General features: G+C 43.8%; 1 protein-coding gene and 1 long non-coding RNA gene across 2 annotated transcripts; one reads left to right on the top strand and one right to left on the bottom strand.

Annotated features, from left to right (window-relative positions):
* The first annotated feature begins 2,590 nt into the window (after positions 1–2,590).
* SLC13A2 (solute carrier family 13 member 2) lies at positions 2,591–15,391 on the top strand. The gene is made up of 12 exons (XM_064394912.1): positions 2,591–2,739; positions 5,737–5,865; positions 6,197–6,333; positions 7,478–7,710; positions 8,611–8,788; positions 9,005–9,127; positions 10,071–10,292; positions 10,395–10,492; positions 11,448–11,569; positions 12,719–12,880; positions 13,720–13,857; positions 14,603–15,391. Exons 1-12 carry the CDS (start codon positions 2,638–2,640, stop codon positions 14,732–14,734), a joined length of 1,776 nt encoding a protein of 591 aa, XP_064250982.1. The 5' UTR covers positions 2,591–2,637; the 3' UTR covers positions 14,735–15,391.
* A 2,800-nt stretch (positions 15,392–18,191) lies between these two features.
* On the bottom strand, positions 18,192–23,128 carry LOC135283822 (uncharacterized). Its single transcript, XR_010349439.1, has 3 exons — positions 22,997–23,128; positions 20,742–20,809; positions 18,192–18,457 (listed from the first exon to the last, which is right to left on the bottom strand). It is a non-coding gene; the product is annotated as an uncharacterized LOC135283822 (long non-coding RNA).
* Positions 23,129–25,417: the final 2,289 nt, after the last annotated feature.

The raw sequence follows: 25,417 nt of genomic DNA, 5'->3' as shown, positions 1-25,417 counted from the left end.
GGACCGGACCGGCTCCGCTCAGCACGGTCCAGGCTCAGCTCTCCCGGCACCGGACCGGCTCGGCTCAGCACGGTCCAGGCTCAGCTCTCCCGGGACCGGACCAGCTCCGCTCCCTCCGCCGCCGGGGGTTCCCGAGACCCCTCGGCGCTGGCGCTGCAGCGAGCCCGGTGCTAAAGGTGCAGCTCTCAGGGGATGATGTTCCACAAAATCACGTCATTTCTGAGGCGAGAAAAGCCCTCTGAGAGCATCGAGTCCAAGGTTAACCCAGCCCGGCCAAAGCCACCGCTAAACCTTGTCCCCAAGTGCCACATCTTCAGAGTTAAATCCCGGCAGGGATGGGGCTGCACTTACCTGAGCAGCCTGTGCCAGTGCCCAAACACCCTCTGGGTGAAGAACCTGTGCCTAATATCCAGCCTAAACCCCTGACATGCTTTCATGCTGCTCCCTCGGGTCCTGTCACTGGTCACCAGAGAGGACAGAGCAGCCCCTGCCCCTCCAAGACCCTCCCGAGGAAGCTGCAGGATGAGATGAAGGCTCCCCTCAGTGTTCTGCAGGCTCAACAAACCAAGCAAAACAAAAATCAACATTTTGACTGCGCTAGGATCAGCAAAATATTGTATTTAGCAATATGTGGTCACATCTATTACTTCACAGCACGTTAGAAAATACTGCTTTTCATAAAGGACAAAATAACTTAGAAACTCAGTTAATAAAGAAGGTTTTGGCTGTGCTGTTTGGTTTCTTGTAATGTTTGGCTGCCTCAAAGAGCAGATCAGGAAGCAGACACCAAGTTGTCCTTTGAATTCAAAGCACGTGATTCAGAGTATTGTATTAACCTGTTTATTAGTTATTAACCTGTTATTAGTTTGGAGCAGCTCCAAACCAATGTAAATTGGCATCGCTCCTCTGACAGCACCGAGGTGCTCATGGGCCACAGGAAAAGCTTGGACAAGATATAAACCACTCATTTTGCAGTAAAGCACTTATATAAATCATTTTTAGTGTCTTTGAAAGTGTTGTGACTCACATGACAGTGGCAAACATCTCTGTGGAGGTGCTGCTTTTAAAGGACAGGCACAATTATTCAGCCGAGACCCTTCCCCACTGGTACTTACACTCCATAAATGAGGCTGCAGCTGGAGGCCAGCCTTTGTGTTGCAGAGATGCAAAAACGAGGTGTTCTTTTAGATTTCCATCGCAGCCTTAGGGCATAAGAGTAAAAAGCAGAAAAATGACCTTGCTGTTGGCTGCTGTCGCTGCACCTTGTCAGACAGTAATTAAACATTCAATGGATGCAAGATGTGGGGGAACAGAATTAATCTGAAAGCTCCTTCTCATGCTTTCTCTACCAAGGGTGAGATGCTGAGGCTCAGGGCTGGCACTGAGAAATGTGATGCTGTTGGTTGTGAGCAGTATGCCCAAGTCCAGCTTGCAAATCTGGCAGCTGATTTCCCATCATTAGCACATTCTTGAGAGAAAACAAGCCCTGGCAGAAAAGGGAGGAGAGGCAGAAACAGCAGAAGCTTTTTGTGGAGCTGACAGATGACCTAATGGCTGTGCTTCCCTTTGTCTCTCTCGAGTACCAGGATAATTTATAGCAATCAATGGAAATGTTATCATTATTAGCTGAGGGATGTACCTGGATGATCTAATAAAGCCATCAGCGTGGTATTAACAAGAAATTACCCTTTGTACTTATTTTATTTTATTTATTTTATTATTATTTTATTATTACTTTTATTAATTTATTACCCTCTGGACTTAAAATGTTTAGTACTATTCCTCCTAATGTATAGAATCTAGTTATTTGCAGCTTGTATTTTGGAAGTTGCCTGCAACTGGGACAAGAATCACTGCTAATTTCCCTGCAGCACCTTTTCTTCTTAATTTCTCCCTTGCCCCAATACACCCTGCAAGTTCCCAAAGCTGTGCCTATAAATCTGCAAGATCAAAAATGTGGGGAAAAAAATTAAAAATAGCTCAGTGATCTCCTGTAGCCAAGTGTTTCCCAATCCACTAAGACCTAAGGTAAGCACTGTCAGTCCCTTTTTGTTTGGGGACTTGTGGCACTGGTGACAGCAGCTCTGCCCAGTGGGTGTTGCTACCCAAAGTGAATGTCTCAGGGAAGAAACAGGAACATCATAAAAAATTATGTTTATATAACATTTTACACGGCTGTTTCTAATCCCTGTATTTGAGCATTACAGATGCCATTTTCAGTGTTCCCCCATATTTTTTGAAAATCGAAATTATTTTTTCAGCCTGTTTTGGAGGGAGCAGTTTCTCTTTTTTTAATAGGAGGAATAACAATACCTATTCAAAGAGGGCATTATGAGAGATTAAATCATTAATATTATGTTGTTAAAAGTGTAGGTCGTACTTTCAAAAACCTACTAGCTCCACAAGGAATTCATTCTCTGATGGATTTACCACCTTTCGAAAGATTATCTTAAGAAAGTTCCTGCTCTGACACTCTTTTACTGTCTCCTCCCTTCTTTGTTCCCTTCCTTCTTTCTCCGATTACAGTTCCAAAAACAACACCCAATCTCCCGAGGTCAATGGTTAATATTCCCTGGTGTTTATATAGCTCCAAGCAGCAGATTCCCGGCCCTTCAGCACTGGGCCAGCTCCAGCACCATGGCTTTCTCCTGGCAGGCAGTGCTGGCCTGCAGGAAATACCTCATCATCGTCCTGGTCCCCCTGGTGTTCCTCCCCCTGCCTCTGGTTCTGCCCACCAAGGTAAGGAATTTTTAAAATTCGGTTTAAAAGCCTCCACGTGTCAGAGCTGCTCTTTTTGAGGGTTCTTTTTGAGGCTCTTTCTCAGAGCACCTGCACCTGCTGCTTGGAGATCTCTTTTCTTTTTTTCCTGAGTGTATTGGGGCGATACAGCAGCAGTGAGGCATAGATGGAGATGAGGAGCTCCATCTGTGATTGCATCTTCTGGAGGAACACTCAGTGACTGAGAGAGATTTTGGGACTCAAGCTTTGCATCTGGCTGATTTAGAAAAGGACTTTCTATGCTGAAGAAAGTGTGGAGTTAAAGCTCAATTTTAATCCCCCTTTTCATTTTCTATCAATGTTCTGTCCACATCTTCTTTTATTTTTTTCCTTGTTGTCACTGCTGCTCAGAAGAAACATTTTTAGACAGACAAGGCATTCTGATACATAAGGGAAAACAACATGCATTTCAGTCTTGCTTTAACTTATTTATGTAAGAATCCTCCCAAACAAGGATTTTAAATTTAAAACACCAAGTCTGGAAGAGACCTGGCTTAGGGTTCCTTCAGGAGAAGTTGACTGAGGAGCTGCAGGGTCTGGTATTTCTGGGGTATTGATCATTTAAAGAGAGAGCTGTGGGCTGACAGACTCCCAGTCTTCTGCTGCTTCTTCACTGCTTCTTGCACTCCCAAGCTCTTCATGCAGAAAGATCTGATCTCTGATCTCTTATTACAGCCCCAGCACCACGAAATAGCTCATCCCAAACTGCCCCTCCTGTCACTTCTCCTTGGACACCAAATCCTCACTCTTCCCTCTGGTCTGTGCCTCCCAATCCCTGCTGGTTCCCAGTTTAGATTCCCTCTCCCAGTTCCACTCTCTACGTCCCTAACCCTTCCCTCCCTACCTCAGCTCTGAGTGTGGCAGCTGGTCAGCTCTCATTCCCTCACTAGGCAAATAAAATAGTTTAAATTATTACTTAAAAGCTTGCTAGGAAAGCAAAAAAAAAAAAAAAAAAAAAAAAAAAAGAAAGAAAGAAGGAAAAAGTACCTTTTTTTGCTAGTTAACATTCAGTGGGCAAAGGAGTCACTGAAGTGAAACAAGATCAGGATCAGGAAAGTTCTAAGGAGACAGAGTGATATTTTTTTTTTTTTTTTTTTTTTTTTTTTTTTTTTTTTTTTTTTTTTTTTGTGTCCTGAGGCCACGAGTTCAAACTCACTTACTGGAGGCATTGTTACATACAGTGAGTCCTTGGAGTTACCTGTGGAATGATTTGGCAGTCTTGGTTCAGTTGCTCTTTGAAAATGACTCTCTCTGGTTTCTAGGCAGTCAGCAACAAGACAAAAATTGAAAACGTCCTGGATTTTTCCCTTTGTGACTTAAGGAAACCTTTGAGAAGGGGTTTTTGGGGTTAAATTGTGCCACTGCTGAGCAGGAAAAGCTGGTGCCTCTGCACACAGTGCTGTGAGCCAGCAGCTACAGGGTGGAATTTCACATTTTTTCTATTCTGTTCATCTATTAACCTGCCCTAAAATGACATAGCACCAGACACTGAGATATTATAGTTGAGGGCAAACAATGCTAAAAATCTTGTTTAAAGGCAGACAAATGTCCTTACAGGATGGCTGGCTTTGGGAAAACCCTTTTTCCAGCTTTGTTCACAGCAGCATGGAAGACAATGGCACTGTGCCTATGAGATACATCCCAAAGCTCTGCTAGGGTCTCTCAAAAGGCACCATCTGGGTCTTTTAATAACAAAAATGGAGAAAAGGGATTGTCAAAAGGGCAAATTGCTCTCAGTGATCAGTGGGATGAATAATTAAGGTTCTCAATCCTCCAAAATAAGGCTCAAAAAGAAATATTTTTATATCTTTGGGAATCTCTCAGACTTACTTCCTCACACCTAGAGTGCTGTCTTCTACTTTCCTCTGGACTGCTCAGCTCCCTGCTCATCCTTTTCCAGCAGCTCTGTAACCTCCACACCATGTTCAGAATTCCTGAGCGTGTTCCCAAAAGTGTCGAAATCAATCCTGCCACCCATTATTCCAGCTCCTTGCTTTAATCCTCTGTAATCCAACCTCCAAAAGCATCACTACAGTTTCATTCATACTGAGCAGTAGGTTTTAGTGGACATCCTTTATCCAAGACCACACATTCATGGTTTTCTTCCTTTGGCTTTGGTGTCTCCCATAATCGTGCAAGTTCCAAAATGCAGAAGACACCAAAACCTCTTCTTACATTCTTTCTCAGCCCAACAAAATGCCACTGCTGTGACAAGTAATTTTGAACCTTTTCACTGTACAGGGACTGGCTTAAACATTTTTACATGGAATTTGGAGTGTCCAAAGCAGAACTAAATCAAGGTTTTCTCAGAAAAAGTGACATGAAATAGGGCATCTCACTTTCCTCAAACAAACAGCACAAAGTCAATGGAAGCTGAAATGATCTGTGACCAGTCTGTCAGTAAGCCTCCGAAGTCTTTACTAAGCTAAAAATCCAGTGAAAAGTTATAAAAGTATTTACAGTGCAAGGAGCCCAGGCTGTTGAATTAGCTGTGGCTCACCTGGGCCATGACCTGAAGCCTGTGCAAAAACAGGTGGAGAAGCCTTGACTGGATCAGCAACTGATTCTCCAACTCAAGGACATAAATACAGAATATAACACCATCAGCACAATCAGGATATCAGAATACAACACTATCAGCACAATCAAGAAGCCTATTCAGTGACTGCCAACCCCTTATCATGAAGGTCCAAAGTCATCCATGCTTCTTTTCCTCTGGCGCTGTTGTTTCCCCTCTGAAGGTCTCATCTGCTCCTCAGAGTTCTGATGAGATTGCTGCACAGTTTGGCATTTGATTAGGATCTGCACAGGTCAGAGCTAGATGGGAGAGGAGCACAGGAAATAACCTTCTCTCTAATCCCTTTATCAGGCAGTGAATGCACTTAAGAGGCCTTGGCTTTGGGAAAAGCCCTGGGCTCGATGTTCAGCGTGCTCTGACTGCCTGTCCCTTCCCTGCAGGAGGCAATGTGTGGCTATGTGATCATTGTGATGGCACTTTTCTGGTGCACAGAAGCCCTGCCTTTGGCTGTCACAGCTCTCCTGCCCGTCCTGCTGTTCCCACTCATGAATATCATGGATTCAACAACAGTAAGAGATCTTGTTCCATGTGTTAATCAGTCAGCTGCTTTTATTCTGGCATTATTCCCCAGGATTATATGATTACCATCATTATATTTATATTACTGATAGTATTATTATTTTATTTTAACTTATTTTTATTATTATTATTCTCTGTCTTCTCCATGAACTTGCATGAGTCCAGAGTGAGCTCTGGGTGGAGCTGCTAATCTGAACTCAAAGCAAATTCACATCCAGATACAACCCAGAGTTACTCCCTGCTAATGCCTTTGGAACAAACCCCCTCAGAAAATGTCCCCACCTCTTGTGACTCTTCCCTCTCCCCTGTCCCACCTCACAGGTCTGTCAGGAGTACTTGAAGGACACCAACATGCTCTTTTTGGGGGGCCTGGTGATGGCCATTGCCATCGAGACCTGGAACCTGCACAAGCGAGTGGCTCTGAGGGTCCTGCTGATCACTGGTGTCAGGCCAGCCCTGTGAGTGACAGGGGTGCACATGCTGTGGGATCGAGGATTTTATGGCATTACACCCCATCTCTGATGGGAATCTGCAAATCTTTCCCTGCAAATGCTTTCCTGCAGCCCAAGTGAGTTAGTGCCTGAGCAAGCCTTGCAAATGTTGAGGTGTTACACAGCCAGTGTGTCTTTATTTTATTTTATTTTATTTTATTTTATTTTATTTTATTTTATTTTATTTTATTTTATTTTATTTTATTTTATTTTATTTTATTTATTATTTTTTAATTCCAAAAGGCTTTTATGTGGAGAAATAGCAACAAGGCAGGCAATGCTGCAAAGAGAAGGGTGCTGCCAGGCTGGGCCAGGCCACAGCTTTGGACAGTCAGGAAAAACCACAGCTGGAGCACAGAGAACCTGGACTCTCTGCCTGCTGCTGATTGCACAGAGAAGAGAAAATATGAGGATGATATTTTGGAAAACAACAATTGTTTTCCAGACTAGAACTTTAAGCTATGCACAGGCTACACCACCCTGTTTAATCAGTTTCATCTCATAAGAAGAGGGAATACTGAAGGAAATTACAAAGCAATAGAATAAAAATGCATACAAGATAAACCCCTTTTCATCTTGTATATAATCTACATCTCATCTAAAGAATAATTTTGAGACAAATAACAGAGTAATACTGAAATGAGGATTAGAATTTTAGATGAGTAAGAAGAGAAACTTAAATAACAGAGGTGGGATAAAATAACATGAGAAAAAAAAAAGAGATCATCTTCCTTATGGCTTAAACTGATTGCCATTTGGGATCAAATTCAGCTCGCAATCCCTCTTCAAAATCTATTATAATGCATTAACATGTGCTATTGAGAAATGTCTTCCTCTGAAGGATGTGGGATAAGCAGGATCTGACTGGATAAACTGCTTGCTCCAAGCTACCAGCTCCCACTTTCTTAGCCACAGGAATGTCAAAAAATTGGTTGAAAAAGAGAAATTGATGTTAAATCTTAACTGGGTCACTCACAAAGCAAACCAGGGCAGGAGGAAATGCTGGGTGGGGATTGCTGAGCATTCTCCAAACCCAGCACTTGTAACAAAAAAATAAAGAGCGTTGAAAGGCTGAGTTCTGATGGAGCTTTTCCAACCCTTCTCCTTTCAGACTCCTGATGGGTTTCATGGTGGTGACAGCTTTCCTGTCCATGTGGATCAGCAACACAGCCACCACTGCCATGATGGTCCCCATCGCTCAGGCCGTGATGGAGCAGCTGCACAAGTCAGAAACACAGTCTGACACCTCTGCTCAAGGGTCTGAACACACCAACAAAGCCTTTGAGCTGCAGGAAAAGTCACCTGAGAGCCTCAAAGAGACAGAGGAAAAGCCAGAGGAAAAAGGTGAATGGGTTGGGGGTGGTTTTTCTTCAGGGTGATGGAGGATGACCTGTCTCCTGTTGTAGCAGCTCCTAGTAAATCCTAAAAGAAGACTGTCCCCAAAGCATCCTGACTGCACCACACAGCCCTGATGAGGCTCTTCCATGAACCAGACAAAACCACAATTTTTGTTATTGTTATTATTATTCTGACTTGGCTGAAGTTAAATCAAAAATACAAAAAGGTTATAACTACTCAACAAACTGACAAAAAGTACAAATTCTCCACTAGGGGAAGCCTTTATACCAGGCTTGCTATTTCCCTGCATATTTATGTTAGTTCAATTATTATCTACTGTGTAACTTATCATATAATAGGGGATTCCCAAGGCAAAATTTCTGGCCTATTTCCAGCTGGAAGGTTAGGGATTAAAATGATCTTTCTAATCCAAAGGTACACAATTAAACAACAATATCTCTGTACCAGCTGTCTTCCCCTCTCCCCATTTTTGAGGTGATTCCAGAGTTTCTGAACATAAATCTCAGTGCCAGGAGACAGGTGCTAGTACAGAAAAAGTTCTTTTTAGCCCAGCTCCTCCGGCTCTGTCACAATTCCCTGAATTCTTGCCTCACTCCCCTCCATGTGCAGTTCAGACATTACCCTCATGCACAAGGAAGTGTCAGCAGTGGGTTCAAACTTTAGCACACATTTCAAATTCCCCTCTGAAAAACTGCTGTGTCAAGACAACCAGTGAAAATGGAGAGAAGATCAAAGAATTAACTATTCCAGCCTTAAAAGGAGGAACTTTGGTTCCTTCAGCTTTGAATCCATCGTGTCCTAGCCTTGAAATATTAAATTATGCAGGCCCAAGGCCTTTTCCTGTCCAATACAGCTCCTGCACCTCTTTTGTTCCTTGGGATCTAGGTAATTCTCATGTCCTGGTAGTCGAGGAAGAGAGAAAGAGAAATGAAGAGATTGAGAAGAAACACTTGAAGCTGTCCAAGGGAATGTCCCTCTGTATTTGTTACTCCTCCAGCATTGGAGGGATCGCCACTCTGACTGGGACAACCCCAAATCTGGTGCTGCAAGGACAAGTTAATGAGTAAGTCTGGGATTACACACCCTCCAAACTGCAGCATTCTGCTCCAGCTGGCTCCCAGGCAGCACAGAGAAGGAAAATGTCAGTTTGGTCCCTTTCCTGGGAAGTGAGCTTCTCTTCCCTAATGGGCCCCACAGAACCTCCCCTTTCCTGGCTCATTAATGAAGGACAGAAGAGAGTGTGGAATTTTGGATGCTAACAGCCACCTGCATTTTCCAGCATCTATAAAGACAATGGTGGCATCATCAACTTTGCCTCCTGGTTCTCCTTCGCCTTCCCCACCATGGTGGTGCTGCTGATTTTGGCGTGGATTTGGCTGCAGATCCTCTACTTGGGCTTCAAGTGAGTACCCTGAGCCCCTGCCATGCACCCGGTGGGCTCTGACCAGGGCTTGTTCAACACCAGAGACCTTTTATTGATAAGAAAAACCACACAGCAGGTGGCCAAGTCCTGAGACACAACACAGACCAGAACAGCACTCGGTGCCTGTTAAAATTCTGCAATTTTCCTTTGAGGAACCTGGTCAAATCCCAGCTAAATGTACTCTGTGGGTGCAAACAGGGAGCTCTGAGTGCAGTGACCTGTTCTGCAGCATTGCTCTCGTGTCCTAGCAGATTGCTGTGCTCCAAAGCAGGAAATTGATTTCTACAGAGAGCTGTAAATGCCTTTGTGACCAGGGCTGCTCAGACCTAGAGGATTAGCTCTGGGCTGGTTCTGGAGCAGATCACACAACCAGCCTGCATTGCCTGCCTGCTTAATACTCAGCTTTTCATGTTTGTGTCATCCCAACTTCACTCATTCAGTGCTGTCACACCTGAAATGGTATTTTCACCTTCAAATTCCTCCTTTTAAATTTTTTGTCATTTTAAAAAAGCTTGGCAACTCTTTACTTCCTAGTGAAGTGATCAAACAGCCTTGTCAATCACATCAACATTGTCCTGGTCTAGTGGAAAGTGTCCCTGCCCATTCATTGGAATGAAATGGAATTTAGAGTCTCTTCCAACACAAACCATTCTGTGATTCTGTAATTTTTTTCCTCATATGCCCAGATATCTCACTTATTTACATTTAAGTAATGAGCTTTTAGGGGCAGGAGGCTTTTTTCTGATCATCTTGTTAAGACATGCAGCTCCTATTCATCATAGTTGGAAGTTACAATATATTTAATTTCAATATTAATATATAAATACATGTAAAGACATTATGATTGAGTATAAAATTTGTACTCTTAAATCTCTGGATACCTGGCAAATTTCTCTGACACTTCTCATCCATTTTCTTCCAGTTTTAAGAAGAATTTTGGTTGTGGTGCCAGTCCTGCTGCCAAGGCTAAGGAGAAACAGGCCTATGAAATCATCAAGGAAGAGAGCAAGAAACTGGGCAAAATGAGTTTTGCAGAAATAGAAGTTTTAATCCTCTTCATTCTCCTGGTGGTGTTGTGGTTCACAAGAGAACCTGGGTTCATCCCAGGCTGGGCAACAGTTCTTTTCAACAAAAATAATACAAGGTAGTGCCCCTTCTCTTCCTCACTTTGAATAAAAATGGAGCAGGCTGGATTTTATCCGGCTGAAATCACAGGTGACTAAATTCCTGACTGCCCTACCTGCAGCTATGTCACTGATGCCACAGTCGCCCTCTTCATCTCAGTGTTGCTCTTCATCCTCCCTTCTGGCTTTTCCAACCAGGACAGAGAGCCAGAGCAAACAGGTGAGTCACTGAGGCACCAAAAACCAAATGGGTGTGTGGGAAATGTTCACATTTTGGGTTTAAAAAGAAATTTCAAATATTAAATAACACTTCAAGCTGCTCTTCCAGCTGTGTACACAACTTAACAGAAACGCACAGAGTTGCTGCCACACCTTTAACTCGCCCTTCCCTGCCTCCTGCTGTGCTTCTTGGAGCAGCTGCAGATCATTCATTACAGCTTTTGCAAGTCAGGCTCTAAAACTATTGCTGCTGGTGCTCCCAGCTTCAGGAGGTAATTCCAGAGTTTGCTGACAGAGGGATTCCTGACATGTGGAAACCCAGAGCACTGAGAATATTTCTCTGTCTGCTTGGGGTGCCCTGACCCTCATTCATGGAGAAAGTTTCCTAGACTTCGAGATAGACCGGAATCCACAAAAGTGTGAAATAGATTATAGAGAGTAGTGTAGGTGAATCACTTGGTGGGAAATTTAGGGTTTGGGATTTTTAGTGTGTTGTGGATGGAGGGCACAGGGTGTTGTCCTGGGTTTCTTCTTCATGCTTCTTCTTCTTCCTTCTTCATGGGTTTGGGTGATGTTTTGTAAATGGGCAGAAAAGTCAGCATTGGGGCTCTTTGGGATCAGTTACTGGGTTAAAAGGGAAAATAATCCAGGTGTCAGTTCTTAACTGGAGAGTTTAGTCTTAAAAGACCTTGTGACAAAATATTGTTGGCCATTTTGTGCCTTGTGATGAAAAGCTGCAGAACTCATGGTTGTGAGGCTGCTTCACTGATAAGAAACAATAAACACCTGAGTCTGGACATGAACTACCACCTCCAGTGCCTTCAACCCAGACCCAGAGAAACCAACAGCTGGAACCCCTGCACTGACCTTCAGACCAAGCTCACCTCCCACCAAGAAGTTCTCCTTTCTTTGGGGAGTGCAGCTTCGTGGTTCACAAAATCTCTTTTGGGTTCCAGGGGGCAGGGCAAGGTTCCGGGCGCCTCCACCCCTCCTGGACTGGAAGGTTGTTCAGGAGAAGATGCCGTGGAACATCGTGTTCCTGCTGGGAGGTGGCTTTGCCTTGGCCAAAGGCAGCGAGGTAACATTCCCTGCTGTGTCCTCCTGGCTGGTTCCTCTTCCATCTTGCTCTCCCAGGACACAAGAGGGCACACCCGGAGCGTCAAATGCTCCTTTCCCCAGCTCCTGCAGCGGGGCATCCTTGGAGTGCTGGCATCAAACCCAATCAGGGCAGCACCATTAAATGTGTTTCTGGAAAACTGGCTGGTTAAGAAACTGCCCCAACACATTAAAGGTTGTTTTAAATAGAGTGTAATTGGTGCAGCCAGCATGATGAGATGGTTCACCCAGGAGGGGTCTCCAAAGTATTTCAAAGCAAGGATTTATGGAAATAGGATTTAAATTAAACTATTAGAAGAGAAATGTAGAGCTTGCTAGAGAAACTTCAGAAGCAGGTAAAAAACATCTGCAGGAACAAGTCCAGTGCTACACATTATTTTTCAGTAATGATTTAAGTGATGGAACAGACAATCCATTTATTAAATCTATAGGCAACAAAGAAAGTTTAAAAGGTTTCAAGTGCCTAGAAATATTAGTTAAAAATTCAAAGACCAACATTAAAATGGAAAAAGTACATGTTTGGAAAAGGAAATATTTAGGAAATCACTTTAGTTTATCCTAGAATAAATAACAAAATACATAAGAGCTGCTGCAGAAAGTCCAGAGTGACAGGGAGGATGCTGCTACTTCCCAGTGACTGACAAGGATGAAGGGTGTGAAAAGATTCAGACAGTTATCAAGATCTCAGACAATGTGATGAAATGACACTAAATCACTACAACATCTGATAAGATTTATATTGAAATATTTTAGGAAATTAATTCAAATATCTTCGCTTATATATTAAAAAACCACCTCAAATACTGGTCATGTACAAGTAATGATCTGAACAGAGAAATAATTATTTGCTGTCATTAATGCACTATAAATGCAGGATCTCCATGGGAAATAATGTTGATTTTGTTTTGTTTTGGGGTTTTTTTTGGGGAGGGGTTTGTTTTGTTTTGTTTAACTTCCTGACCAATCCTGTCTGTGAGCACTGGCTGTGTTTTCCTGCAGCTTGCATGAAAACTTTCTGAGAAGGGAGAGCTGAATTGGCATGAGAACTGCAACAGAACACTGATGTGGCTCTTCCCTCTCCAAGCTGGCATCTCTCTCTGCTCTCCTGCAGGAATCTGGTCTGTCTGCATGGCTGGGCACCAAACTGACCCCTCTGGAGAGCATCCCTCCCCCAGCCATTGCCTTCCTCCTCTGCCTCCTCATCGCCACCTTCACCGAGTGCACCAGCAACGTGGCCACCACCACCCTCTTCCTCCCCATTCTGGCTTCCATGGTGAGTCCCAGCATGTCAAAATGTTCCTTTAAGGACAGTTTTCAGCTCCTCAGTTGCCAAAACTATCTGGCTGGCAAAGCCAAGCACTGGTTCCTGTATCCCATCAGGGGTACCAGACCTGAAACAAAAATCTGTGTGGGCACATGGGAACACACACCGTGCTTAGTTCAACCTTTCTGAAATCATTGCTGGGGAAAAGCAAAGGGATAAAATTCATTGGCAAATGAAGGCTTTCCCTTCTGGCCTAAACATGAGGTCACTGCCAGCTGTACTTGTTTTTTCCAATTTGTTCTGCACGGAGACAGCAGCAGCAGCATTTCCTTGCCTGCAACATTCCATGACTGTATTTCACCCCCACCAAGGCCTTGCAGAGCCTCTGAAGGTGATAGCATGACCTAATTCAGACTTCTGCATTTCCACAGGAGATTCCTGTTGCTGGGCTAGACAGAGTTCTGCAAACTGAAAAGCTGGTTCCAGACAGAAACTGGAATGAGCTCCTCCAAAATATTTTTGCATAGGCCACAGACTCCAGCCAGCCCTTAAACCAAAGCTCTCACCTCCAGAGCTTCACCTGCCTCCCCTGAAAATTTAATTTTGTTCTTAACCAGGGTTTAGAGCTGAATATAAGCATTATTTTTCCATTTATACAAAGCCCTGACCACAAAATCAATTCTTGCATTTGCTGCGTAAAGATGCTGGAAGTGTCTGAAGCAGCACCAAAATATGAGTGGCTGCAGTGTTTGGGGAAGAATGAGCCTTCTGGCATGGACAAACACAACCAGATTCCTGTGCATTTCTGGGTGTCAAACCCATCACCTCTGCTCTCTTTTTGTGCACAGGCTGAAGCCATCTGCCTCAACCCTCTCTATGTCATGCTGCCCTGCACACTCTCTGCATCGCTGGCCTTCATGCTCCCCGTGGCAACTCCTCCCAATGCCATCGTCTTCTCCTATGGACAGCTCAGGGTTATTGATATGGTGAGGAAAAAAAACCAAAACAACATTTTCTTTCCAGAATTTTCACCCCTAGGTTTGATCTCTCCTTTTCCTAATGCTGGTTCTTCTTGGGGGAGCGTTAGAAAGTCAGCGTGCCAGGCTTATGTCAAGTGGAAAGAAGATGTGTGTGCATTAATAAAGGGTCACACTGTCTCTAATACACTCTGAGAATCTTAGAAAGGTGCTAATGAGCCTTTAAAGAACAGCCAGGGCCTCTTGAAGATTTTATAATAAGAGATTCCAATGTCTAACTGCTTGAAAAACCCATGTGTAGAGCATGAAGGTGTCGAAGGGCCCTGTCACCTGGGCAGTGCTTCTGCAGGGACAGGGAACAGCCTGGCACATCTCACTGGGTGCCCTGATGCCTCAAGAAGTCACTAGAGATGCAAGGACAGCAGTGCCACATCTCTTGATAACTTCCCTAACTTATAATTGATCCAAGAAGAAACCCAAAGTGACACTAGAGAGGAATAACAGGTCAGAAGAGAAGTGGATTAAAAGGGTTTGGGACTTCAAGTTTTAAGAGTTTTATCCAATTGAAGTCTTGTCCTTTATATGAATTATATATTATTGTGAAGGAATCCAACTTAAATATAATTTGGTGGAGAGAAAAGAAATTTTCTCTTTTTGGCCAAAGAGAAAATCAGAACATGCAAACCATCCTAACCATCAAGGAAGGAGAAAAGCGCTCAGGGCTGCTAACAACCCTTCTCTTTTGTAATTCTAGGCCAAAGCTGGGTTTGTACTCAACATCCTGGGAGTCCTGACCATAACTCTGGCCATCAACACCTGGGCTTCATCCTTGTTCCAGCTGCAGACCTTCCCATCGTGGGCAAACAGGACAGGGACCTGCCTGTGACCTGGGACAGACAGAGCCAGCACTGCCCCTGCCAGAGCTGCAAGGACAGCAGGGCTGTCACCCACAGAGCTTTAGGGAAAAGCCTGTTCTGGGGAAAAGGACAAGCAAAATCCTCCCAATGGAAGCAGCAGTAAAATTGCCCGGTTGCTGTTGGGTTTTGCCACCCCAGCAGGAGGATGAGGTGATTTTTGGCTTTCCAGCCCTCCCACCTTTAGGTTTTCTGCCTCTTCAGGGGTGTTTGCCCCCAGTGCTTTTCCAGTAAGTCTGAAATCTGCAGCGAGAAAAAAAGAGAGAGGTGTGAATAGAGAAAAGGAAGGAGAGAGACTCTGGGTTCCCGATTTTGTGCACAGACCTGTGCTGTCACAGCTCTCCTGTATATGTGTAAATGTTCAAGGTGTACATGATTGTTATACACTCTGTGGGCAAGCTGTGTGTTGTGTGAAAAATCACTGTCAGCCCCTCCCATTTTGAAATATATTTATTTGCAGTCCCCTTGTTAGGAATGTAAAAGATGAATTTTCTCCCAGAGCATCCACCCCTGGTGTTATTTATATCAGATTACAGCCTGCAAGTTCATGGTAAGACCTTTCCTTGAAAAGGAGAGAACCCGTGTCCTAAAATATGTATCATTGAATTAAAGATTTTTTTTTTAATGTACACCTGTGTTCTAGAGTTTGGGTTTTTTTAAATTATAAATCACTGCTTCTGTCCTCCAGGTATCAACTGCTTGTCCCTGTTCTCACTTACAATATCTTTAAATAATCAGAGAAATCAGCATAGTTGATTTTCTCTTATCTTTAAAGTAGCAATTATGTTGTTATTATTACTGAGTCAAATTTTCTTGGACTGTGCAGGCCAAGATCTTCCTTTGTAAAAGCCTATTATGTAATCCTGCTCCATATCTAATCCCTATTCTGCTGGAGCTGACTTTCAGTAGCAGATAAATTCCTAATGACCAAACTGCCAATATCCAAAAGCCCTTTGCCAGATCTCGCAGTGCCATAAATGAGGTTGGGTTCAGGCAGAGCAATTACTCAATTGTGCCCCTGAAGTTTGCTCTGAAACCTTTGTTCTGCTGTTACCTGCTTCAATTCTGCACAAAGTGCAGTTCTGAAATCCAGTCTGGTGGGATCTCCATACTGGTTCCATTAGAGTGAAAATGAGGGAATTTCACTCTAAAACAATATGTTCTCCTCAAAATCTTTCTTTTTTTCTTTCTCTGCCCTAATTATTAGGAGATGAGGGCACCGTGCAGTACATTTTTGATTAATAAAATGTCCATATTCATTGACTTGCTGCAGTTTTTTTTCCAGTTCCAAAGATCCAGATAATTCTGGTGTCTGCTGGTCATTAATTCCTCAGCACTGATGGTTCCAGTGGCTGTGGAAATCACTGTCTTGGAAAGAACAGCCTGGTTTAATCCTCCTGTGGCTTTGACGGAGTTTTAATTTGATGTGAGATAGAGATCCAGCAGAATATCCACAGCTCCAGAAGGAAAGGCATTTATTCTCTGTTGCTAATGAGCTCCTGGGTAACAGATTTCAATCACATAATGACTTGCTCAGGTCACTGCTACACCACTCTCCTTTCCCTTTGGGTTTACCTCTATTAAATAACACCCAAATCTCTCTAAATATTTTCATTACTCTGCTCACCCTCTGTCTGAGGACTTAAAAATGCCAAACTGGAGTAGATTATTTGCTGAGAGCCTCTCCCTTCTCGCTCTCTTTGTCTCCAGCATCAGGGCAGTGTGCTCTGCTTTTGTTTGCTTTTTGTTTTCTTTGAAATACTCCCGTAGACTTTACATGTCCTCCCAAATTACTGCTTAGCTAAGCAGGAAAGGTGGAATTCTTATAACATTTCCCATCTGCCTCTCCTTCCAGCCCTTTTAAAACTCTGTTATGGTTCTTTGAAGTCTTTTCTATTAGTCTACATTATTCAGAGGCTGTGGTGTGCATAAAGTACCTGCAGGAGCACAGGTGCAATCTTTATGCCAATCTCAAGAAGAAAGGAGGGAGACATCAAGTAGCACAGAGTGTCATGGGGCCAATGCATTAATGCTGGGTGCTCCACCTTCATTAACATGGGTGAGGAGAGATTTACCAGGGAATATCTGCAGTGGGAGTTACTCAGAGGGGGTAAAAATGCCCAAATTCCAGAAAAAATATAGGTGAAAATCGAGAGAAGAGAAGAGAAGAGAAGAGAAGAGAAGAGAAGAGAAGAGAAGAGAAGAGAAGAGAAGAGAAGAGAAGAGAAGAGAAGAGAAGAGAAGAGAAGAGAAGAGAAGAGAAGAGAAGAGAAGAGAAGAGAAGGAACAACAAACAGGACGCAAGAATTGAGAAGAGCAAATAGGACACAAGGAGAACTGAGAATTCCATGACCAGTTTCCACCTTGCAGTGGCACTGGGCAGTTCACTGCCTTGGGTGTGTCTGAGCTCAGGACCAGTCGAGGTACAGCTAAATATAGTGTGCTTGTGCAAAAACCAGTAACACTATTAAAAATTTTCATAATTTTCTAAGCAAAGCAGGTAGAAAGTGTTTTTAAGCCCCATTATTACCCGGATCACCTTTGAAGGGTGGTTCCCCATTATGTTTCCAGATATTGCCCTCAAGGAGTGGCTCCATTTCCCATTGTGAGATCAAATTTCACAATCTGCTGTGAAACTGCCAGCTCAGCACCTGCTGTGCTCAGCTGGGATTCCCACTGCAGCTCCTCATCTCCCAGCTGACACCGAGTTTGCTTTCCACAAGTGATAAATTTGGTAACGAGGAGGGGACCTGTGTCTCTTTTTTGCCTGCCTTGGCCTAAAAACTACTCTGCAAAACCACAAAATACAGGTTTCCAGCAGTGAGTAAGTGGGTGACTCGGAGTCACCTCCTCATTCTCCCTGCAGTTATGGAGCTGTCCTGCCTTGCCTTGCACACACACACGGAGTTTCTGCAGGCACACACATGCACTCTGAGGGAACAGGGAGGCCTTGCCCTGGTAAAAACACACCATTTCTGTGACCACACCATAAAAGCTGATGGTTTCTGGGCAGGAGCCTGAAAAATCGCTTACATTTGGGAAAGGCACCTGGCCATAAACACCTCGGCAGCAATTTGTAAAGTGGCATGGGAGTGATGCAAGGGTCACTGAAATCATAAACAGACTTAACAGGACACATGGCAATTTCAAAGCTGAACCAGGATGAAGCCAGCACATCTTTCTAATCCTCAAATTGCTTTGGAGAAACCAAAAATGTGCTCCCAGTCACTTAAGAGGTATTAAAATGAGCCTTGTTGCATAGCACTGACATCGTGAAATATGCCCAGGACATACAACTCAATTGCTAAACTTTCATTAAAAATAAAAGTAAATAAACAAAAAACTACTTGGAAGGGCTCCTTATCATAAAATGGACATTAAATAATTCTCAAAAAGGTGAAAATTATTTTCAGCAAAAAAACAGAAACGTGAGGTTCTGTGTTTTATTCAATAATTAGCAGCATGTGGGTAACTGTGGACCTTTCTCCAGGACCTGTAAAAGCTGTTCCTCTTGTGTCCTTGAGGAAATTCCTCCTTGGATAACTATGGCATGTTGGCAGCTCTGTGCATCTGCAGCCTCTCTCCATTTGGTTCATTTTATTTTAGGAATGCAACTCTCTGCTCTCAACTAGCCCACTGGATTTAGTGCTTGCCAAAGCAGAAACAGAGTTTAAACCCTCTGCAATGATGAATAACTAAAGAACAGAAAGCAGAAACACGAGGAGTTAAGAAATGCCTAACTTGAAATCATCCTGGAATTTCACAACCCTCCATTTTTTTTATTTTTTTTTTTTTCCAACATGGGACCAATAAAACTATTTACAACTTGATTCACTGAACTTTATGGCTTGAGTTAGTAATGAGCAAGGTGCCAAAGTCTGGAAATGAAGTGGTTTGGATGTACTAATCACCTGGTGTCCAAACTAACAACTGTTTAATGGAACTTAATCACTACTGTCAATGCTGGGTATTTTCTCCTATTAAGGAGACATTTAGTATTATTTATCCTTTAATCATATTAACACACCGAAACCATGCTGGTGCCATGCAGGAGGTGCAGGTTCCCTCCCCACGTGTCACCTCCTGGCTGCAGACACTGCACCAGGCCCAGGGTCCCCAAATCCAGGCCAAGCACCTGGGCTGGTGTTGATTTTCCTTGGAAAACTCCCTTAAAAAGGAATGGAACAAGGGAACACTTCTCAAAAGCAATGCAGGGCAGCAGAGTCACACATTTAATAACATTTATGAAAATTGTCCAAAGGGGGGAAAAAATCAAAGCAGCAAAACCAAATGAACTTGAAAATAGAGAAGAAACAGAATTATTAATTCAAGGGTTCAACACATTTGTTTTCATGAATCAGACCAGATTCAACTGCTTCAAGGCTCAGATGTTGGATGCCTGTGTGAGGTATTTGTGATCTAACAATGAATCACAATACTTTTAGTTGCCACTGCACCTGAAATATTAACTAGAATTAGTTAGACCATCAGAAACTTACTCTGCTTCCAATTCATACCATTCAGAGGACTTCAGGTCCTGCCCACCTGGCAGGAATTTCCTCACTTCCCTTGATCCCTGTCCAGCCCATGAGGAGTAGAGCAATTCCAATTTTCCCCCGTCTAGGAGTTATCATTCTTTGGAAGGGAATTTCAGTAATTTCCCAATTCAGAAACCCAATTTCATTAATTCTGCTGATTCTTGTTCCTTTCCATCAAGCAGAAGGAGATGTGGTCAGGGTTGCCCATGAAAATAAAGTGCACGAATAAGGAATTGCACAATGGGAGAGCAGCAGGGTGTGTGCAGGGTGCTCCAGTTAGCTGGACTGGCACCAGCATTCCCAGTTTCCTCTTGAGAGGACTCCAGTGAGCACTGGTTAGTCTGGGGCAGTTTGGTGACTGCAAAAGGAAAGCCACATTTCCCTTCTTTGCTCTGGGACTGTCCTGATGAGACTTGCCAGAAAGCTGAAAAAGGATCCTCTTTCTTTGGTCTGTCACCCGAAGGGAGCCTGAGCTTTCCTCCTTGCTCTTACCTCTGGCAATGTCACTGCTGCTACACGAAACCTGCAGTCATAAATCACTCGTGTGCCTCACAGATAACACAGCTGGACAGTGGCAGCCTCCTCACACCTGTGCTTTTGCTTTTCCCCTCAGCAAGGGCTCTTGTGGCACTGGGGGCTGCAGCTGGCACAGGAGAAATAGCAGCCCACAGGATTCCGTGGAAATAACCCAAAATAACCTTTGTGTCATGTTTTTATCACCCAGGCTCTGTGGCAGATACCAGCATCAGCAGGATTAGTTCTGAGGACTTTTAGGGTGCAGATAGGGCAGCTTTCCCCCCAGTTATTGGCAAAAATCAATGATGACAGCCAGAGCTACCTGGATAGTCACAACAGATTGGTGAATGGGGCACCAAAAACAGGCACCAATTTCATGCTCATGCACTATCTGTTAATTTAAGATTCCCTGACTGTTGGTGGATTACGTGGTGCATGGGTAAGACAAAAATAAATGTCTGAAATAAATTCAGAAAAGGCTGAGGCAGAGCTGCCAGAGGGGCAGGCTCTGACTGAATCCTGGCTCAGAAACCAAAGCCTTTCTCCCAAGTGAGCACAGGGGGTGTGGAAGTGCAGGAGTTCACACTCTAAGCTTTTGTAATTTGGCAGAGATACTGTAAGGAAAAAAAAAAAAAAAAACCAAACCAAAACATGCAGCTTATTAGCCTAGAAGAAAAATCTTTGCTCTGTTTACACAGTAACCACACACCTGTATCTCAGAAATATGAGACAAGTGGTGGGGAAAGGGGAGGGCACTGACATCTTTATTTCCCTCTACACCAGGTGCAGTCAGCTCTGTAATATCTTTGCAGCCTCTATTTTGACTCTGTGCCACTGTTGGCCTCCTGTACCTGCTGAACAGCCCCTGCAGGGAGTGACTCCAAAACATGCCCATGCTCCCTGCTCCAGCAGGATCTGCTCCTACCTGGAGCCCTGGCGGGTGCAGACACAAGTCAGCCAAATCCTGAACCCATCCCAGCACAGCTGCGGCTCCTGCAAGTCACACAAAGACAAAACCACTCAATTTTGTGCTAAATTGTTCTATTGGTTTGTTTTTCTTACAGGACATTCCTAATTTTCTGGCGCTGCAAGTTTATGTCCCATTTTTATGGGGCAAAAATGTGGCATTAAGGAAACTTCTCCTGTCACAATAAAACATCAGGGGAGGGACAGAGCTGAAGAGGTCCCACCTCTTTAACTCTTCAAACCAAAGCACAATTCAGTAAAACACATTTGCATTAATTATAGCAAATTTGTGTGTCTGGTTTTACTGAATAGGATTGTTTGATATTCCTGGGCAAATGGAGAAGAAAAGAGGGGCATATATGAAAAGAATAAATTAATTTTTTCACCAGAATACATTTATTTTTGTCATAAGAATAACAGAGAGTTGTTTTGTGTTTGTAAAGACAGCAGCCACGTGAGTAACAACAAGGTAGCTGCTGCTGCTGCAATGCTGATGGAATCCAAACATGGAATTGTTTAGGTTGGCAAAGAGCTTGAGGATCACCGAGTCCAACCGTTAGCCAAGCACTGCCAAAGCCACCACTCAGCCCTGTCCCCAAGTGCCACATCCACACTCTGGGATGGTGACTCCACCACGGGTGGCCCTTTCAGTGAAGGTGTTTTTCCTGAGATCCATCTGGCTGAGGCTGTCCCACCCTCCTCACCCAGCCCACTGATGAAGATGTGGAGATGTTCACCAGGACTGGCCGCAGTGCGAGCCTGGGGAGCAGCACAGGTGAGCAGCCCCAGGTGGCTGTGACCCCGTTCCCCACCCCTCCCTGGGCCCCAGCCAGTGCTCCTCCAGCAGTGCACCCTTCCAAGCCGTGAGTTCCCCCGGGAGAATCCTGTGGGCAGCGGTGTCAGAGCCTCTCCTGCCACCCTGACCCTGCCAGGAGGAGATCAGGTTGGTCAGGCAGGACCTGCCTTTGGTGGATCTCTGCCAGCTGTGCACCATCACCTGCCTGTCCCATCCCTGCCACGTGATGGCATTCCAGAGGGTCTGCCCCACAGCCTGTCCTGGCACCAAGGGCAGGTCTGGAATTCCCTGCATTCCCCTTCAGATTCTTTTTTTGGAGGTGGGTGTCACATTTGCTGACCTCCAGCGAGCTCCAGCCAGCCTGGGCTGCTGGGGAATGATGGAGAGGGGCTCAGGGAGCATTTCCAGCAGCTCCCTCAGTGTTCCTGGATGGATCCACCTTCCTCCTCATCTGTTGTCACTGGGCTTCCCTCTCCAAACAATAAAGGAGGGAGAATCTCCCTGGCTCTTGCTCTGTTACTGATGCATTTATAGGAACAGCTTTATTGCCTTTTACAGCAGTGGTCAGATTAAGTTCTAGCTGGACTTTGGCCCTTTTAATTATTGTCAGCTGGGCTGGTGAAACCATCAGTGAATAAATCAGTTTCATTTCTCTATTGCTTTTGAATTCACTTTTTCTCTTTAGTGAGAGTGTAACATGAAATCATCCAGGATTTACAGGATAAACAGTGTGAAACTGTTTTAAGAAAGTGTATTTTGCCACACATTACCAGGAGAGTGCAAAAGGCAAGAATGACAGAATTTATAATGGAATAATGGAGCGTTTGAGGCTAAAACCATTAAAAACCATCTCATTCCAACACCCTGCCATGGGCAGGGACACCTTTCACTAGATCAGCTTGCTCAGAGTTTATAAACTGCTCTGCACTGGGAGCAGTGGGTGGAACTGGACTGGGCTGCTCCAGAGGGATATTAAGGTGTTGCACCAGCACAGAGTATTTATATCATTTTTATGTCTTTAATCTGACTGCATGCAACCCCACAGAGCAGAGAAAGTCAAATCTCTATGTTCAGGAACCCAGATCTCCATTGGGAAAGGGGTATTTAATATTCTCAGGCAGTGATTAACGTGAACTCTGAGTTAGAGTTTATAAATATGATGAGTCTTTAATTTGCACAACAAGTAGAGTAATAAAGATTAGAGGAAAGAGTTTGAGAGGGAGGGAGGGAAGGAGAGAAATCTCCATATCTAACCTAGGCTGCTAACACACTCTAATTACAATTGGTCTCACAACAAAATCTTTCAGGAGTCAGGATGTTTCAGCTTGAGATTTGAAAATAACCAGTACACCACATTAGTGCAAAGAATTATCCAGCACATACAACAGCAGAGCACCTGGTTTTCCTTTAAATCTTACCCGGGTTATTTTTTCATCATGAAAGAAGTACCTGCATCTTTGGCAGTTGTAAAAATATCATGCATGGCACCACCTGCCAGACTAATAACAATAATTAGAAATGTAATAAACTGTTCATTGGCAAGGGAACAAATTGTCTTATCCTTTGAAAGTCACACTGGCCCGAGGCAATTCCTCACAGACATTCGCCACTGATGTCACAAGAGCCAGAGTGAAAAGCACACAGTGCAGAAAAACAACTGAGGAGGGCAATGAGAAAGGGAAAAAACCACTGACAAAGACATTTCAGCAGTGTGGAGAAGCTGCAGAGTGTTCCCATTTCACTGAATAAATCATTAAAAATTCAGGACTTACAGAGGGTTGGCAATGGGGGAAAACTGATCCTGTTCTTCCCAAGGAGCTGTATGGACTGCATGTATGGACTGTGGAGAATCACATGAACTCAAAACACTTGTTTTAAGCTGAAACATTTTAAACTGAATTTAGAATGGAAACCTCAGCGTTGCAATTACTTCCTTTTTATCCTCCTTGGGTCTTTTCATCTTTTGTACAACGATTTTTCTTAAAATAATTAGGATCTTTCACGGCACACTTTGCACTGAGTACCTTCTAGAGTGGATTACTCTGACTCTTGTATCTCACACACTTAATTTTAAATCTGGCAATCTGAGATCAATATTTCATTCTAACTGAAGCTCCTCTAAGTGCTGAAGCAATCTTGGTTTGGCTGCCAGAGAGGAATTAATGGCCTGCTGAGGATTTTTACCTGCCATTATAACTCTCCATTTGAACAGACAAGATTTCAATTTGCCTGTTTTCTAAGAGTGTGTTTAAAATCATCCTCAGCAATAAAAATGTGGTTTCATATTTTCATGACCTTATAATGTTTATGCCCCTTCCATGCAATGTTTTAGCTCTAAAAAACCCACTGTCAGCCTCTAAAATGTAAAAGGCATCCAGAATTCTGTGAGCATTAAATATTTGCCTTCCTCATCCATGTCCTGGACTAAACACAGTGAGAAGGTCCACGCTCACAGAGGACTGAAGAGAAGAAAATCAAGTTATAAACGCTGCCTAAGCACTTCTTTCTGAGGCTTCTGATGATTTCACAGTCCCAGTAAGTCATCTAGGAGGGGCCCATGCCAGGCAGCAGCCTGCTTTTGTTCTTTGCTTTGTACTCAGAAGGGAGGGACATTGCTGAGGTACAACACTCTGGGTATTTACGTGATTCACCCCTTCTTTCATTGAATCATTTTCTCATTTTTAAGATAATACCTCTGGGATGATTTCAGTGGCTGTTTGAGGAAGCACAAAGTTTTTGTGCTTTCTACTATTGGGGGTGAAGGTGAAGATGAAGATGGTCCAAGAAAGATGGGGAAATGGTTTGGGCAGGACTGGGGGAACCTGGGGATTCTGATTATTGACCTGATGGCTGCAAAGTCCTGAACACAGGAGCTGAGAGGTCAGCTCAAAGCCTGACTACAGACAGCTATAACTCCAAAACCTTCCTGCTGAACATGCTGCTTATTTCCCTAAACCCAGGCACTGCTCTAGTCTGGCTCAAATCATTCATCCCAGGCTGTGTTTGCATTATAATTGGTCAGGAAAACCCAAGTGTGTCAGTGCTTTCCAATGTCCCAGGCCAGCTCTTCCCAGGTCTCCTTTCTGTTTCAAAGTCAACGCAAGAACGGCTGGTAGGGTTTGAGAAAACACCTTGGAGGGCTGATATCACACACCTGTCAGTCCTGCAGGTATAACTGTGCTGTCTTCAGGAGCTCCCAAGAAATTCACATTTCAGCCTGGATAACTTTTAGTTAGGGCTTGGAATGGGATGATCTTTCAGGTCCCTTCCAACCCAAACCATGCTGGGACTCTGTGATTCAAGAGCTGAATTTGAGCTGTGCTCCTAAACCAGATTTTCTGCCATACAACCCTGATGGTTGGATGAAACCCAGTTCTGCTGATGCATCTGTATTTCTCCCATTGGTACTTTGGAAATCTTGGGAAAAACATTCCCCCAGATTCTGTGGAAGTGGAGAAACACAAAAAGGGTGTGCATGTGTTGGCACTGGCTGCTCATGGAGCAGTCAGGAACATCCAAGCACACACTCCAAGAAGGAAAGAAGACAGACCAGTTGTTCTGGTTATTAGACATGGTTAAGGGGCTAAAAAAAAAAAAAAAAAAGAAAAGAAAAGAAGTACCAAACCAACACACACACACACGTTTCTGCCAAGCCAGTTATAAGAAGATAATCATGTGCTAGCCTAAGCCTCTGGCAGGAGTAAAACACTGTTAGCTGTCTTCTAGCTGGCTAAATATTAATCATCCTGTTTAGAACCAATCATGTCACTAACTGGAGAGAAACTTGGTTAAAGGTTGTGGTGCCAAGAGGGTTTTGTGTTTTATCTCTAGCTGAATGA

This window comes from Passer domesticus, chromosome 19 (assembly GCF_036417665.1).
Source record: "Passer domesticus isolate bPasDom1 chromosome 19, bPasDom1.hap1, whole genome shotgun sequence".
In the NCBI taxonomy this organism is placed as follows: Eukaryota; Metazoa; Chordata; class Aves; order Passeriformes; family Passeridae; genus Passer; species Passer domesticus.
This window is presented reverse-complemented; position numbering and strand designations above follow the sequence as displayed.

Excerpts from the sequence above, each read along its gene's own strand:
- SLC13A2 (XM_064394912.1), top strand. The coding sequence starts at position 2,638 with ATGGCTTTCTCCTGGCAGGCAGTGCTGGCCTGCAGGAAATACCTCATC. Across the intron at positions 6,334-7,477 it reads ACTGGTGTCAGGCCAGCCCT|ACTCCTGATGGGTTTCATGG; the intron begins GTGAGTGACAGG and ends TTCTCCTTTCAG. Across the intron at positions 9,128-10,070 it reads ATCCTCTACTTGGGCTTCAA|TTTTAAGAAGAATTTTGGTT; the intron begins GTGAGTACCCTG and ends ATTTTCTTCCAG.